The sequence below is a fragment of the Grampus griseus genome (assembly GCF_964374135.1).
Source record: "Grampus griseus genome assembly, chromosome: 5".
In the NCBI taxonomy this organism is placed as follows: Eukaryota; Metazoa; Chordata; class Mammalia; order Artiodactyla; family Delphinidae; genus Grampus; species Grampus griseus.
The window spans coordinates 132621480-132637586 of NC_138998.1; the positions used below are offsets into that span (position 1 = coordinate 132621480).

Below are 16107 nucleotides of genomic sequence, written 5' to 3' on the forward strand. Positions count from 1 at the left end.
AAACAGGGCCAAAACATTAGGTTTCTTTTTTGTTTGAAAGAAGCTGAGGTTACTTTTGCTGTCTGAGCATTCCTTTGGCACCTTATTTATGTAAGAAATGTTAAATTTTACTGGTCAAGATTATGATAACTGAGTTTTTTTTTTTTTCCTTCTTTAAACCAGTAGCAACATCAATACAGATGGCTATTCCTGTGTATCTTGAATCTAAAAAGAAGAATCTCTTCCAAACAACTCTTTGGTCATTTTGACCTGTATGGTTTAAATTCACATAGTTCATGAATAAAAGGAGAAAAACCAACCCTGTTACAGTGGATTGATTTGGGTTCTTTCTGCCCCACCTCCTTTCTGAGCAGACTGACAGCTGTGCAAATGGCATCTCTTTCTGTGTGTTTCCTTTTCCCACAGACAAGGCTATAGTTGTGGAAGGAAATTTATGCAAAAAGAAACATAAAAAACCAAACCAAACCAACCACCCTTTCAACACCCCCCATGTCTTCTTCAGACAAATGTTAGCACAAAGTAGAAATGGATTTCCTGTACCAAGTATTTCTGAGAATTTCAGAAGTTCTATGTTGTGTATCATGAGACATGCCAGGGGATGTGAGGGGAAAGCAAAAGTGAATATTGTCTTACAGAGACATTCAGAGAGATTCCTCAGGCTTTCCCCAAAGAAGTTTCCAACACAAAAAACTCCACATGTTCAGAACTTTGACTTAACTCTGGGTTGAATTAGCAAACCAACATAGAATTTTATTGTAACCTAAATTTCCATGGGAAAGCTCTAGCATTTTCTTCAGTTCTGGTTTTAAGGTAATTCCTCCTTATTTCATCACTGATTTATCTAAATATGATCAAATCCCTTAAATTTGCTGGTTGGCTTGGACACTAGTTGAATTATTATAGCACATTAAAAAGACTGATTCTGAAGCAACAAATCTTTGCCTTTTTTAAACCAGTAGGCCCCATTTTTGACAAACATAAAAAATCTTAGGCTATTTTCTTGGTTGTTATTTGAAGTTCTAAAAATAAATTAAACGTCATTGAAAAACAAAGAAAATAAAGTACTTTTTCCGAACTACACCTAGTTTTCTGTGAGATTGACAAGGTCCCCCTTGGTGGGTGGAGTGAATCACTGGTATGAAACATGTTGAATAATTGCCTATTTCACTACATTTAGTAACCAGCATAATCAAGGCAATATTTTGTTCTAGAATATCTATTGCTTTCCTTCTAATTACAGAAGTAATATTTGTTAATGCAGATCATTCAGCAAACACAGAAAAATACAAAGGAAATAAAATCACTTAATGGGGTATTCTTCCCACAAAAAAAATGTTAGCATTTTGATGCACACTCTTCCTGTTATTTTTCTGTGCGTGTGTGTGTGTGTGTGTGTGTGTGTGTGTGTGTGTGTGCATTGCATTTTAGATGCTCTTGTACTGTTTATAACCAATAAACTTGAACAATTCCCTTATGCAAGGCCCTGTTCAATTACACAATTTACATAAATCATCTCACTTATATTTTGATTGCTTTCTTTTCAATCAGATCTATATCTATATCTATCATCTATCTATCTATCATCTATCTCCATTCTTCAACAACTTGATTTTTAAGAACTTCATAGTATCCCATTGCCTGAATGTATTCCAGTTTACCCTAATTTTTAAAAAGAATCATGAATGGTTACATGTTGAGGCTGCTTTAAAATTTTCACCGTGGTAAAAAAGTGCCGTGAAGAATATCATTGTCCACAGATCTCTGGGTTAATCTCTGATGACCATGTAAGGCAGTGTTTGAAGCATGTCACCATTTCCCCCCATTTCTATGCGCTTAATTTACAGGGAGGTTGTTGAGTTTGATTCTGAAGGATATGGGCAGTATTACCCCCAAAGATATTTTGTCTATCAGCCGTCACGTATCTTGGAAACTTGTGGTTTGACAGGGGTATGCAGTGTGTGATGCCCTGTCTGGTGCAGTGTGAGCCCTGCTGCCATCAGGAAGCAAGCCAGGAGGAAGGCAGGTGAGTCTTGGCGAACCAGAGTGTTGGCTGGGTTACAGACGCAGCTACTGAGACTCAGAGACCCATCATCCCGTGGCTTCAGTGACAGGTTTATTCTCCTTCATGTTAACAGCCCAGAGGTCCGAGGTCAGGCCTGGCAAGGCCTTGAAATCACTTAGCTTTTACCTTGAAGTGCAGCTGCTCCAGCTCCCGCTGTCTCGTCCGCATCTAGCCAGAGGGAAAGGGAATTGTGTGCCTGGTTCTCATGAGGTCAGTCGGGAAGGCACACACATCATTTCCTCTCCTCTCATCTGCTGGAACTTAGCTCCGTGGTCACATATCTCAAGGGAGGCTGGTAAATGTAGTCCCCGGCTGGGTGGCCAGATGTCCAGGTGAAAGTTAGGTGACTGGATACTGGGGCCACACACCAGTCTGAGTACTCCCGGCTCCTGGGAAAGAACCGCGGAACCCAAAGTGGTGTCTCTGTCAGTGGACATGTTAGGTGATTGTGGAGCTGGTTTGCCAGGAGGAGGCCAGATTTTCAGCAACGTGACAGCCAGGAGGGAAATGTCATGGCAGATGGAGGGCACATTGATCTGAGCCCTAGGATGTGGCCCTGGGTCCCTCATTGCCCTGCAGGACTTCCTAGCTGCCGTCGTCCTGCCCCTGCCCACCCAGAGGTAGTTCTGGGAAGAGAATCAGTTTGCTGTCCAAACACTTGGAGGGTGACCAAGGAATGGGCGCCTGCGATGGCTGTTGTCTGGACCACTCTATCTTCTCTAACAAGGCCCACAGGAGGGAAAGTGTAGGGGAGAGTTGACCCGGGTTAAGGGGTGAATCGGGAGCATCTTAGGGACAAAGTGGGAAGGGACACAGGGACTCACCTAAGATTAGCTTGGCTTGTTGGCTCCAGTGATGAGGGACCATGTGCCAGGGTGTGGCCAGTGACAAGCTGGAACAAGCACAAAATGGGGCAGAGGTGGGGGCAGGAGTAGTGAAGGACCTGGGCTCTGGGACCTGTCCCACTAGCCATCCAAGCCCGTGGTCCTGAGCAAATCTCTAAGGCCCCTCCATCTCTTTCCTCATTTGTAGAGTGGGGTGATGTCTGTCCCACCTGGACCACAAGGCTGTTACAAAGCTTAGTAAGATATACATGAAATGGCCTTGAAAACTGCAGAGCATCCTTCACTTAGGGGTGTTATGTCAGGATTAAGGGCATTTTACTGGGGAGAGACTTCCCTGGAGGACCGATGGAGCGAGTCATCCTAATGATCTAGTAGGAACCAGGAGTTCTGAATGACTCTTGAAGACAGGAGAGTCTGGCAGGCAGAATGACTTGCCAGATGACCTTGCTTGAGTGACTACTACCTGTCAGGTGCAGTGTTTAACCCCCGGGGTCAGATGGCCCAGAGATGTCAGAGGTCTTTGGACCTTAGTAACCAGCACCATTTGCTGACACCTTTACATCTGTGAGACCTGGTACTAAGCTCATCATAATCTTGCTTCACTCTCGCAGCCACTCAGGGAGTGGGCATTACTGCTTCTTCCATTTACAGGGGTGGAAACCGAGCCTTGAAGGTGGGATGCTTCATGGGTTGGAACAGCAGAGCCTTGCACATACACCCCCCAAATGCCCCAAGATGCGTTCTCAGTCACCTCGTCTACTGTTGCAGAGAGCAAAGCAGTGAACATCACAGGACTCACCGCGGACAGCATGTCATATCCCCTTATGAAACTTCCTGTTGAACGAGTTTTGTAGAGTGGTTATTACTCCCGACTAGGTCACTCTACAGTCTGGGAAAGGGTTACTACCCCAGTGAAGTAATACGTTCACTGTGGGTGCAGATGTTATAGTCCTGTCAGGATGTATTTTATGACCTCAAGTGTGGTGGCTGCATGTACACCAGGTTGTGTTTGAGATATCTCTTCGGGCAGTTTCAGGATAATTGTAATTATCAGAGAAGCAAAAAGATTTATTTCAAGTTTGGCTCCCTCAGCCTGGCTGGAAAGGCCTTAATTGGCAGGACCAATGGGCAGAAGTTCTGCCACACATCAGGGACTTGCATTTATTTATTTATTTACATTTTTGGCTGCGTTGCGTCTTCATTGTTGCATGTGGGCTTTCTCTAGTCGTGGTGAGCAGTGGCTTCTCTTGTTGCAGAGCACGGGCTCTAGGTGCACGGGCTTCAGTAGTTGTGGCATGCAGGCTCAGTAGTTGTGGCGCACGGGCTTAGTTGCTCCGCGGCATGTGGGATCTTCCCAGACCGGGGAACAAACCCATGTCCCCTGCACTGGCAGGTGGATCCTTAACCCCTGCGCCACCAGGGAAGCCCCAAAGAGCAGTGACTTCTAACTATCAGTGTACCTTCCATCGGAATACCTGCTCCCAAGAGGGGAGAAAATCCTGTGATTCCATTCTGTGCAGACACTCCTGGCCATTCCTTGGTTCAGAGGACATTCTCGGGGGCTGTGCACCCGGCTGGCTGAGAAAGCTGCCATTCCGCTGCCTTCCCTTGCGAAGGGCACAGCTCTGATGGGGACCTCTGTGCTCAGTGGGGTGAGGGAATGAATGCTTGTTAGCAGAGTAACTGCTTTTAGATTTTCTAGATTCTAGACTAGAGGCATCTCTTCGGAAATAATCTCTCTGAAAGCTTTTACAGAAAACATTACTCCCTTTAAAAGCAGGATAATGTGGAGGGTGGGACTGTAGGCCAAATCACTTTGGGCTCAAACAAGTCCGAATGCACACGCTGGAAGTACTTGTTAAGAGTTCAGCAGGTGAGCACAACCTGGGCCTATTTGAAGGACTCTGTGCAGCCCAGTCACCTGGCTGACATGGGACCCCAGGGGCATAGCAGTAGGGGCTGGCCCACGTGCTGCAGAAGCTGCAAGAAGCGTGAAGCAGCAGAGGAGGAGCAGCTGCCAGTGTCTGACCAGCGTGGGCTCAGGGACCACTTTCAGTGTCTGACTAGAGATGGGCCCCAGCACTTGAAACTTGGAGATGACAACCGGTTTGCTTTACCTTAACTCCACGTGCAGGCTCAGGCCTTGAAGACAAAGGAAATGAGGTAAGATACATGAAGTACTTAACAGTCCCTGGTATAAAGGTTAACTTTTTCCTAAGGGATACAAGCTTCCATAAATTCCTAAGAATAATCGACACAAACTAAGTTCCAAAGGGCCTTTTAACCTTTAAACTAAGGGGATTGTGAAAGATATAAAAATAAGGCTCCCTATATTTCCACTTTAAAAGACAGCAAACATAGTATATTCTGTTCAGGAAGCATTTTATTGTTGCTCCAAGTTTAAGAACTTTCACTTTTAGGAAATCAACACTTTTAGAGAATCTCCCGCATCGCTTTGCTCAGCTTCTGAATCTTGGTTTTTGCAGACATATCAGCATATTTCTCTCCAATACGGACAATCATTCCACCCATGATTGATGGATCAACCTAGGAAAGAAAATAGGTTGGAAATGTGAAAACACATTGACATTTCATTAATCAAAAAGAAAGATGAAAAAGTGCTCTGAAAAGTCTACGTGCTACATAACTGTAAGCGGTAACAATTATACCTAGAAAATGACAAGTCAAATTGTGAATGGACTCAATAATCATTTATATTGAATATAAATATGAAGGTTCTACTATAGGCAAGTTTTTACATAATCAAATCTAATTTTCCACTTTCTATAGCCATTTTAGGTGTCAAACAACCTGAGGAAACGTACCGTACGTAATTAAAAACCTACCTTAACTTCCAATTTCAATACTTGGCCTTTACTTAGGAAGCTCTTCAGGACTGTTTTTAATTCGGTAAGAGTGGCTTCATCTAAAGGCTAAAAAAGGACAAAACCATCCTTTAAATTTAGATAAAGCAAAACAGAAAGTTACTATAGTTGAAGGAGAGAAAAAACATCCCTCTGGCAACGTATCACCAAGACAGGCCTTGTGAATTCCTCTCTTAGATATCTGAGGACCCATCCTGGAGTTGTGCCGCAATGGTCACTCATCAATGCTGGTGTCGGGGTGTGCAAAGGCCCTGCCTCACAAGAACACATGGGCAGCTCACACTGGGAGGTTAGGTTCACTTACTGCCCATCTCTGCTCCATGGTACTAGCAGTACAACTTAGAAGTAACGATTAGGGGAAAAACCTGAAGTTTATAATGCCTGAGGACAGGCCTCTCCTCCGCGCAGCTCCCCCGGGTGCAGCCTGAGTCTATTATTCCCTTGGATGAAAAGCTGCAGTTTGACCTGGAATCTGCGGGTACCAGGAGCTCTGGCATGCCGCTCCACTCTCTGCAGCTCACAGAGAGCCCGCGCAGGCGGCTGGCTCCTGAAGTCAGTACAGCTCTGTAATCTTGTTCCTACAGAACAAGTGCCCTGACCATCCAGACAGTGTTCTCTCCTTTTTGCCCCAACTTTTACCCCTGATTGGGTGAGAACGGCAAATGTTGCTGAAGGAGCGGCATTTCACCTGTCACAAATCCTACCTCCCAACCCACACACCCAAGAGTCCAAAAGCTAGCAAAGAAGCCTTTAAGCTCTGCAAAGATCCGACAGTGTCTTTTGGGGGGTGGTGGTGGGGAAGTCTATCAGTGCTCCATCAATCATTCGCTGAGGCTCTGAGGTTAGAGAACTCAGAAGTATACGCCCCACCGTCTATTCAGACACATGCTGCGCGCTAAGCACCCGTGTGTGCCAGGCACTTTAGGCCACCATCTCCTTAACCTGGACAACTCCGGGAGGTCAGGAGTTACTGTTCCCATTTTACGTGCGGGAGAACTGAGGCTCACAGTGGTTGAGAAGAACTCACCTGGGCAGGAGGGATAAATTGGGAGACTGGGATAAACATATACACACACACATATATATATATATACCTATAAAAAATAGATAACTAGTAAGAAACTAGTGTATAGCATAGGGAACTCTACTCAATACTCTGTCATGCCCTATATGGGAATAGAATCTAAAAAAGAGTGGATATATGTATAACCGATTCACTTTGCTGTACACCTGAAACTAACACAACATTGTAAATCAACTATACTCCAATAAAAATTAATTAAAAGAAAAAAGAACTCACCTAAGGTCCCATCAGCAAGTGAGGACTAGTGCCAATATTTGAAATCAGTCTATTTCTAAAGTCTGTGCCCCTAGTCATTAATCAAGGTATATATATATATATATATTTAATATATATATTAAAAAATATATATATATATATTTAAGGGTGGAAATTATTTACCCGGGAGACTCAATGTCAAAAACATTAGCATCAGTTGGTTCTAAGAAACTTACAAAATCATGTCCTTGTAATCACTGAAGAATGACCTGCACCAGTGCTTGGCCATGGGGATGGCGTGACCATCTGGCCAGGGAAGCCTGGTCTGAGCTCTATGGTCAAGGAGAACCAGTGCAGTCACGGTGGGCTCTGGAAAACATTTGAGCTATGCTGACTCTCAGCCAGGAATGTGCTTTGGGGGCACCAACTACTGAACTACAAATGTACGAATAGGTACTATGTGCCAAAATGTCTCCTTCACATTATGCTCTTTTGGAGAGTTAGAATATCTTTTCAACACTAGAAATGTTAATCTAGGTGAGGTCAGGTGCTGCGTACCCCAAGTAAATCTACCATGCTCTACTGATAATTAAGCCCCACAGACTGTTTCCCTACCTTGACTGAACTACAGTGGGAAGAGAATACATACTTAAGACAACAACAACAAAATTAATTCTGGGGAGGTAGTGCAGATTAAGGAACACGGACTTCTGAGAGAGAGGCCTGTGTTCAAATCCTAGTTCCACATTCTGTGACCTCGAGCAAGCAACTTATTCCCCTGGGCTTCAGTTTCCTCACCAGTAAAATGAAGATAGTAACACTTCTGCTTCACACAGACCTTTGATATTAAAATAAAGCACCCAGAATAGTGTAGGTTTCAAAATTCAGTCCACTTCAGCGAGTCAGTAAGACCAAAGGGCCCTTCCGCCTTACCCCTTCCCACTCACCACCGCAAAAGATTAGACACGCATTTCAGTAAACTACATAGTGTGATATTTACAAAATAACTTAAACCTTAAAGGAACGTAAACCAGTATTTCCCGACACATTTTTAACTCAATCTACACTCTTTATGAATAATCACTGGTTAGGGAAGCACCAAGAAGACACGCTGGCCCTTGCAAAGCAGAGGTGCACAGAGCTGGTATAAATGAAGCAAACCGCCCAAGTGCCAAGCCGCCTGTCCCGATTTCTTGATTTTAGCCTTTTTCTTTTTGTTCTGCAAAATGTGACACAGGGGATGTCAAGGCAAATGCAGCAGCAACAGCCCGTCACCTACAGATGCGGTGGTAACTGTGCAAGACACTTCTCCCCGGTGGACACTCATCATGGTGGAAAAGGCAGAAATGACCCCAGCGGTATTGTTCAAGCGACCATTTTCAGCAAGCAAACCTGGGAAAGTAAAGGTATTTCACTTAAATCAGGTCATTCATGAAACATTATATTCACCTCAAACGCAAACTTAGATTTGTGGCCTTAAAATTCAATGTCATTTAAGAATGTGAATGGAGAAGACACAACTTATTTAAAAAGAATATGCAATGTTCAAAAAAAAAAAAAGACTGCACAAACAAGGATTTAAACTTGTAAGGGTGTGTGTGTCTTACATGGATTTGCAGTAGATTTCTTGATACGGCTTTCAATCTGATTTTCAGGTTTATGCCACAGATACCAGTGTTGGCCATAAATCCTGAAATTAACACGCTGTCTATATTCACTACACGCTTTCTTTGAATTCTGAGTGATCATGGGATTTGAAAAGCAACTCAAATGTACTAAAGAATGCAAATGTCTTCAAGGACAGGGGCACAGCCACTGGTTACAAACCATTTTCTTGGTATGAGTCCCACTGGTCTCGTCCATGGGTTGAAACTGTGCAATCAGACATTCTTGCATCTTAATATCCTTTAGACAATGCTCCTCAAACTTTAACGCCCAAACAATTCACTTGGGGAGCCAGTTAAGATGTAGATTGTGACTCAGCAGGCTGGGGGAGACCAAGATTCCTCACTGCCGAAAGGCAGGCGGTGCTGGGGCTCCTGGCCCATGCAGGACAGTTTCAGTAGCAGAATTTTCAGAGACTTCAATAAAAAACATCTAATACTTACTGATCAGGTTGGACGTGAGGGGAGAAAACTTCTCTTTTGCTGTCATGTCATTTAGGCTTTTCATTTTAATGGAACGCTTTACATAGGGATTCATGACAGAAGCAGCCATTTTGGGTTCCTTCAAGATTTGCTAAAAGTACCAAAAAAATAACTTCTTAAACTCTTTAAGCGATAAATGATCCTAGCTGCCGTACACATATGTTCTGATGAATCATACATTTCATAAATAAAATTAGCACTCTCAAAGCACATGAAGGGAAGCTTACAATCACAAAATTTTCTTTGCTTTTAAGATGATTTTACACAGGATACAGTATTTCTTGAAAATACTTAAAACCACTTTAATGAAGTTTCTTAAATTTATTTTTGCCTTTCAAGAGAGATTAAAGAAAACCTAAGCAGCCAAAAGATTCAATTCACCACCTATTTTAATGTACCTACTATGGGTAATGCTCTAGTTTTTCCCATGCTAAGAGGGCGCTAATGATGCCCACACTCAAGTGTAGACCTGACAAGATGTGCTGACTGCAGGCGGCCTCCTGGCCTTTCCCTCTCAGGCTGACCCGGATTCTGTCCTGCCCCTCAGAGAGCTCAGGAGAACCAACCCAGCGCTGTGCGGGAGCTCTGGGGCTTCCAGAGCAGCCTCAGCCAGTCTGGGAGGAAAAACGGCCAAAAAACGGGAGTGCAACTACCATGAGAGACACAACTTTGTCTCCGCTATGTTACGTCACCAACGTCTGGTCAGTGATCACGTGCAGCTTCTGCTCCCCTGAGTGTCAGGCCAGAGCTCCAGCAAACCAACGGCTGTTTCCATTTGGGCATCTTTCAGTCATGAACCTCTATTAGCCCCTCAACCCCTCTGTCAGCACCCTCTCCTGGGCTCCTGGACAATTTCTGTCTCTGATCCTAGCTACCTGCCTACACTGCCATCTAATGCTAAAACTTCAACTTGAGCGACCCCAAAGAAACAATATTTTTCCATAAAAACTGCTAGCTTATACAAACTACAAGCATTCTGGAGTTGGAACCATACAGTTTTTCATGTTTCTTATCTGTTTTTGCTGCATCACCCATGGACAGTTAGTGACACCTGGGCAGCATATTTTCCTCTCAGTGCCAAGAAATGGCTGATTTTCTTTTATAAAGAGTCTTAAGGTAATGGCGTCCTCTCTATGTCTCCACGTCTTAACCGACTTCAAGTTTTAATTAAACCCCATTCTAACGTCCACAAGCCAGCCACTGGCCCCTTGGCGAGCACCGGTGCTCAGGTTTAAAGTGGGTGCGTGGGACGAGCGGCGGGCAGTCACCGTCACCTCCCGAAAGCCTGTTTGTGACCCTGTCTGCTCCTGCTACCCGTCCCCCGAGTGTCTCCAACAGTAAGTATGATTCTGTGAGGGTCAGAACAGTTGACAGTACCAACTGAGATCAAAAGCGTTATCTGCAGAGATAGATGGACGAAGGGAGGAAAACAGAGCTAAAATTACTGTCTGTTAGGACAAAAGTTCCCACAAAAGCTCAAAATGAAAAAACGAACAAAACTTATTGTTCTATACAACTAGTCTGTGAAGGTTTTTATCCCCTCTAACAAACAGTAAGATTAAAAAAAAAAATCTTTAGAAGTTGTTTAAAAATTATAAGAAATTCTTAAAACATAAAATCAAAAAAAAGAACACAACTTTCTCTGGAGAGATTATATACTAGTTGTACATCCCCCTTCTTTAATGCAGAACTTACTGCCAGAGGCGGGAACTAGAAAGTACTGTACTGTATAGAGTACAGTATCTTTATTTCAAGCCCGGGATGTGAGTGAAATTGCAGCCCTCCGTCTCCTGTTGCTGATGACCCTTCTGCTCTACCATCTCCCACCTCCTCTCCCTCCTCCAGTCAGTAGCTCTTCTTGCCTGTTCACTCGATGCCAGCCCCTGGATGCCAGCTGTTGCACTGTACTACTGTACTTTTCAAGGTACTGTAAGGTTAAAAATGTTCTGTTTTTTGTTTGTTAGTTTTTATATATTTGTGTGAAAAGTATTATAAACCTACTACAGTACAGTGCTATACAGCCAATTGTGTTAGTTGGGTACCTAGGCTAACTCTGTTGGACCTATGAACGTGCTCTTGGAACGGAACTCGTTTTTATGTAGGGGACTTACTGTAAAAGGAGCAGGGGAAGAAACAAAATGTGTTAACTAGAAAACTCAGGGGAAACTGCAGTGGCGATTCTTCTATTTAAGTTACACTGTAGGCTTTTGTTAATTCAGTTCATTTACTCTTCTTTTCATGTTTAAAAAACACGTAAAAATAAACTTTCCCCTGTAGCCTTGTGGTCTTTGCCAGTTCTCTATTATCGTCATGAAACTCTTGCACCTTCACTAATTTTGCTGCCCAGCGTGCTCCGCTCATTTTCTCCTCACAAAAGGCTTCATAAGGAAAATAAATTCCCAGTTAAACAAAATCATAATATATTCTAAAGACTGTTTTGGAAATACCTGGAAATACAAGCAAAGATTATCAAGGTGACTTTTTAATTCTCTTTTGAAATGACAATGTTTCTTAAATTACCATCTTAAATTTAGATTTTCTATTTCTTCTCTGAGCCCCAAATCTTGGTTCCTAATATTAATATCCTTACCTGCGTCAGTTTGTACCTATTATACAATAGGTTCAGAACGATAATACCCAGTATTATTACTATCAACATCATTACAGAAAATATGCTTTTCCTTTTTCTTGCAACTCTTTCTCTTAGGATATACCTCATTAGGGATGCAGAGTCAAATATCTAAGCAAAATATATACAACGAGAACTTAATAAGTAATGAACAGGAAAGGCTACTTACTGCTACTCTCAACAATTCCTTTTCTACTTGTTCCAGTTTATTCTGTTTAGATGCAGCAGAATAAAGAGCAGTGGCATAACGACCTTCGATACCGTATACCTGAACAGGTGGCTTTAAAAACAAGGGTGGAGGAGGGGAGGAAGCGAAAAGGAAAATCAGTTAAGACAATACTACGGTATCAATAGCAGAAAGAAATATTTATAATTTTAAAAATACATCTTTTATAGCACAAAACAGTTTAAATATGTCATCAAAGAGCTATCCTGAATGACAAGTCTCAGAATGAGGGATGTTTCCTTGGCCAGGTCACTCTATCTGTGACCTTCCAATTTCTCACCTTAAAACGAGAGGTTTAGGAAACTTGGTGTCTGAAGTCCCCTTCTGCTCTAACTATCTATAATTCAACTATGTTAATTATGAGATGAGCTTAGGATTCCTTTGAATTCAATAACTACTTAATTCCAAGTTTGGGAGGTTTTAAACACTGATAGAAGGCAGTTTTGAACACGTTAGAACCAGGCAAACAGGTGTTTATGAAACACACACAAGCACACTTTTATACATTTCAGAGTAATACTGCAAATATCCCTTACAGAGCTCCATGAATGTTCAGTTTAATGGAGCCCTTCAGCAATTTACTAAGTGCCTGAGGCTTGAATTATTTTTTACAATGAACCACTGGCTTTTAAAACCACACTACCATCAGTGTATGACTACATATGCTTAGTGGTACTGTGTGATTGTAGTGGAAAAGCTTAGGCTTTGGATGAGATTTAGTTTCAGTCCAGCTTTAAGACTAAGCTGAAGGGCTTCCCTGGTGGCACAGTGGTTGGGAGTCCACCTGCCGATGCAGGGAACACGGGTTCGTGCCCCGGTCCGGGAGGATCCCACACGCCGCGGAGCGGCTGGGCCCGCGCGTCCGGAGCCTGTGCTCCACAGCGGGAGAGGCCACAACAGTGAGAGGCCTGTATACTGCCAAAAAAAAAAGAAAAAAAGAAAAAAGACTAAGCTGAATAACCTTGGGCAAGTTTTCCCAAAGTCTGTTTCCTTTTTTGTAAAATGGGAAGACCCGCTACCTCCCATCACTGTTATCGGGTTTTAAGAAATTCTCCTACTTAAAGGTTATGCACGGGCCTGTCCCACGGCAGGCATTCAACATTATTCCGTCCCCTAGCCCCTCCACCCCCATCATATTTGGGGAACCACAGATCATGCAGAAAGGTTCAGGGGTAACTATACAAAATCCATGCCCCTAAGTGTACGGCTGTCTGATTCACACACATTCATCTGCTTTACAATCACAAAAGACATACCCTCACAAGCTTGGCAAACGGCCTGACCACAGATGTACTGAAGCATCGCACCTTTAAAACAAAGAGAGAGTAGATCCAAATGAGACTACTTAAAGGGTTTCTGCAGTTAAACCTGCAATAATAAACAGTAAACATGACTTCTAGATGATTCGCTTCTCATGTTTCCTTGTATCATCACGTAGATTACATGAGGGTGAGCTGCTCTTTATTACCTAGGAGTAAATTTCCCCACTGGAAATCATTCCAGGTTGCTTGGGAAATTGCTTTTCTACTTCTAACTTCCTGGTTTCCTAGGAGTAGGCTGAGGCAAGCACACCACTGAGAGAGGAAACACTAAGTTTGGTGAAATGTGTCTTCCAAAAATGTTAACAAGATTTTCGGCATTTATATTACCACCCTCGAGCATGATTTTAATAAAAAGTGGGAGGATTCCAGGCATGATCTGCAAGAGATGGACCTTCTTAGAATCCAAATGCTATCTGAAAATACAGACGAATTCTTTGGGTACTCCAGCCGTCTGATGTGAGAACAGGCCCTAGTACCTTGTCTAGCAAAATACTACCTTGATATTGTTGAGATGGTATCTTGTCTATCAAGAGTTGGAATCCAGAGTTTAAAAGGCACCTGCAAAGGCACAGGTCACCTTCAGATAATTCCAGCTCTAAATGTACTATACCGGTTGTGAGGGTTAAAAGACTTTATAACACTTATGGAAAACTTACGGAAGCTGTACGCTGTCATGATATGTAAAGCATCGTGTAATATAAAGAGCACGAATTTTCTTTCCAGCTCTGTGGATTCGAATCTCAGCTCTACCCCTTATTGGCTGACAAGCCAAGGACGAGTCATTTTAACTTTTCGGCCTCACTTTTTTATTAAAACGTGAAATGTGTTTTTACAAATATTCCTTAGCATTACTGGTGACCCCAGCCAGGTGTGACCACCACAACAAAGAGCGATCCCCCTTCACCTGTGCCCTTCAAACCAGCTGCTTCTCGAGGCTGTGCTCAGAGGACGCCAAGGTAGGACACGCGCAGCCCCAAGCCCACCGGCCCGCGCGCATCCCGAGGGGAAAGCGGGGCTGCCCAGGCAGCCTGGCGTCGCCCCCCACTCGCCTGGCCCCGCGACCTTGAACGGCGGCCACGCTCCCCAGCTGTGGCCTGGAACCGTGGAACTTAGGGGTCTGGTACGAGTCACCCCAGGAGGGCTTCTCCCGCTGGCTTTCAGGACCTCCGTTCTCTCACCTGCAGGGAGAGCCCAGACACTACCGGCGCGGCCATCTTCTCCTGGCGGCTGTAGGTCAAACCAGAGTTGGCAAAAGCGACCAAGAGCGCACGCGTGCGTCAGCGTAGCCGCTCGGCCTGCTGGGAAATGTAGGCGTAGGTCGTCAGGCCGCATGCGTAGGGATCTCCCTCAGACTGGGAGTTGTAGTCCTTAGAAGCGAGTGGTCAGGGCTGGACCCACAGGGCTAGGGGTTGGGACTAGTGGGCTCAGACAGCACCTGGAAATGAAATTCTAGAGTTACTAAGTGACCCTTATTGTAGAATAGATATAGTGCCCTTAGCTTAAAATTTCCATTTAGATAAGTACGGTGGCATTTGTTCCATTTCACATTCATCACTAGCATCATTAGCGTGTTTACCCTTTCTTCCTACCACGCTAAAAGGTGATCAAGCGCACTTCCTCGCGCTGTATGTATATATAAACCCCGAGCCTTACAGCTCCAGCAGCGGACACTACGTGCCCAGTGCCTGGGCCGTGACTGCTCCTGCATACCTCTATCCCACCTCCGCCCCATCTCACCTGAGTACAGCGCTGACCTCTTGGTTTGTGCGGACGCGTGAGGTTCTGGTGTTTAAACACTTCCTTCTGGGTAAGGCAGAGTGATTATCTGAGAACCATACCTAAAAATAGAACTGGTGTTTGAGCAAGTGTGACATTGAAACTGGGAACCCAACACTAGCTTTGGCTAGTTTCTCTGCATTCATAAAAACAACCTATTTTCAACCCACTTCCCTCTAAATGGAATTTACTCTAATTTTCTCTTGTGTACAGAAGAGTTGGCTGTTGGTTGGAGTTTCCTGGTTGCAGTAATGGGGTCCTATGGTCAATTAAGATGTCTTTCTGCTCAGATCTATTATAGGAACACAGATTAAGTCCTTAATTTACCCTTTTCGAGTGCAGGTTTCTCATCATTACATAAACTTGTTAAAATGCAGAAAAGTAGAAGGGATGTAATTGCCCTCTTTTCGAACACTCAGAGTGTGTTGTCTCCCATTATTTTTTCAGATAGTAGCCTGGACTGCCCAGGCTTGAATCCCAGTCCTTTCATTGACCTTGGCCCAATTATATAACGTCTCTGTGCTTCAGTGTTCTAATCTATGAGTATTAGAATAGCACCTACCTTAGGGCTGTTAGGAAAAAATGAACAAGTTGTATATCTATCTGTCTATCTATCCATCTATCTATAGATTTAGAACAATTGTCTGACAGACTGGCACTGAATAATATTCTCTATTTTGTTTTTATATTCTGTAACTTAATCATTCAATAATTTTGAACATAATTCAGATGGTTGCCTTTTTCTTTCTCTCCATTTTAAACAACACTTCATCTCCTGAGCATCTTCAGACACAAATTTTTTTTTCTTCTTCCTTAGGATAACTTCCAAATAGATTTCCAGAGCTGGCACAACTTGGCGAGAGGGTATGAGCACTTTCAAAATCTTTGATGAATGAGGCCATGCTCTTTTCAAAACTTTAAACCAATTTATGCTTT

At 43.5% G+C, this 16107-nt stretch overlaps 1 protein-coding gene across 1 annotated transcript; it reads right to left on the reverse strand.

Annotated features, from left to right (window-relative positions):
• Positions 1-5272: 5272 nt before the first annotated feature.
• ATP5PO (ATP synthase peripheral stalk subunit OSCP) lies at positions 5273-14714 on the reverse strand. The gene is made up of 7 exons (XM_082655668.1): positions 14574-14714; positions 13330-13380; positions 12017-12127; positions 9180-9309; positions 8351-8463; positions 5754-5840; positions 5273-5454 (listed from the first exon to the last, which is right to left on the reverse strand). Exons 1-7 carry the CDS (start codon positions 14607-14609, stop codon positions 5341-5343), a joined length of 642 nt encoding a protein of 213 aa, XP_082511794.1. The 5' UTR covers positions 14610-14714; the 3' UTR covers positions 5273-5340.
• Between the last annotated feature and the right edge of the window lie 1393 nt (positions 14715-16107).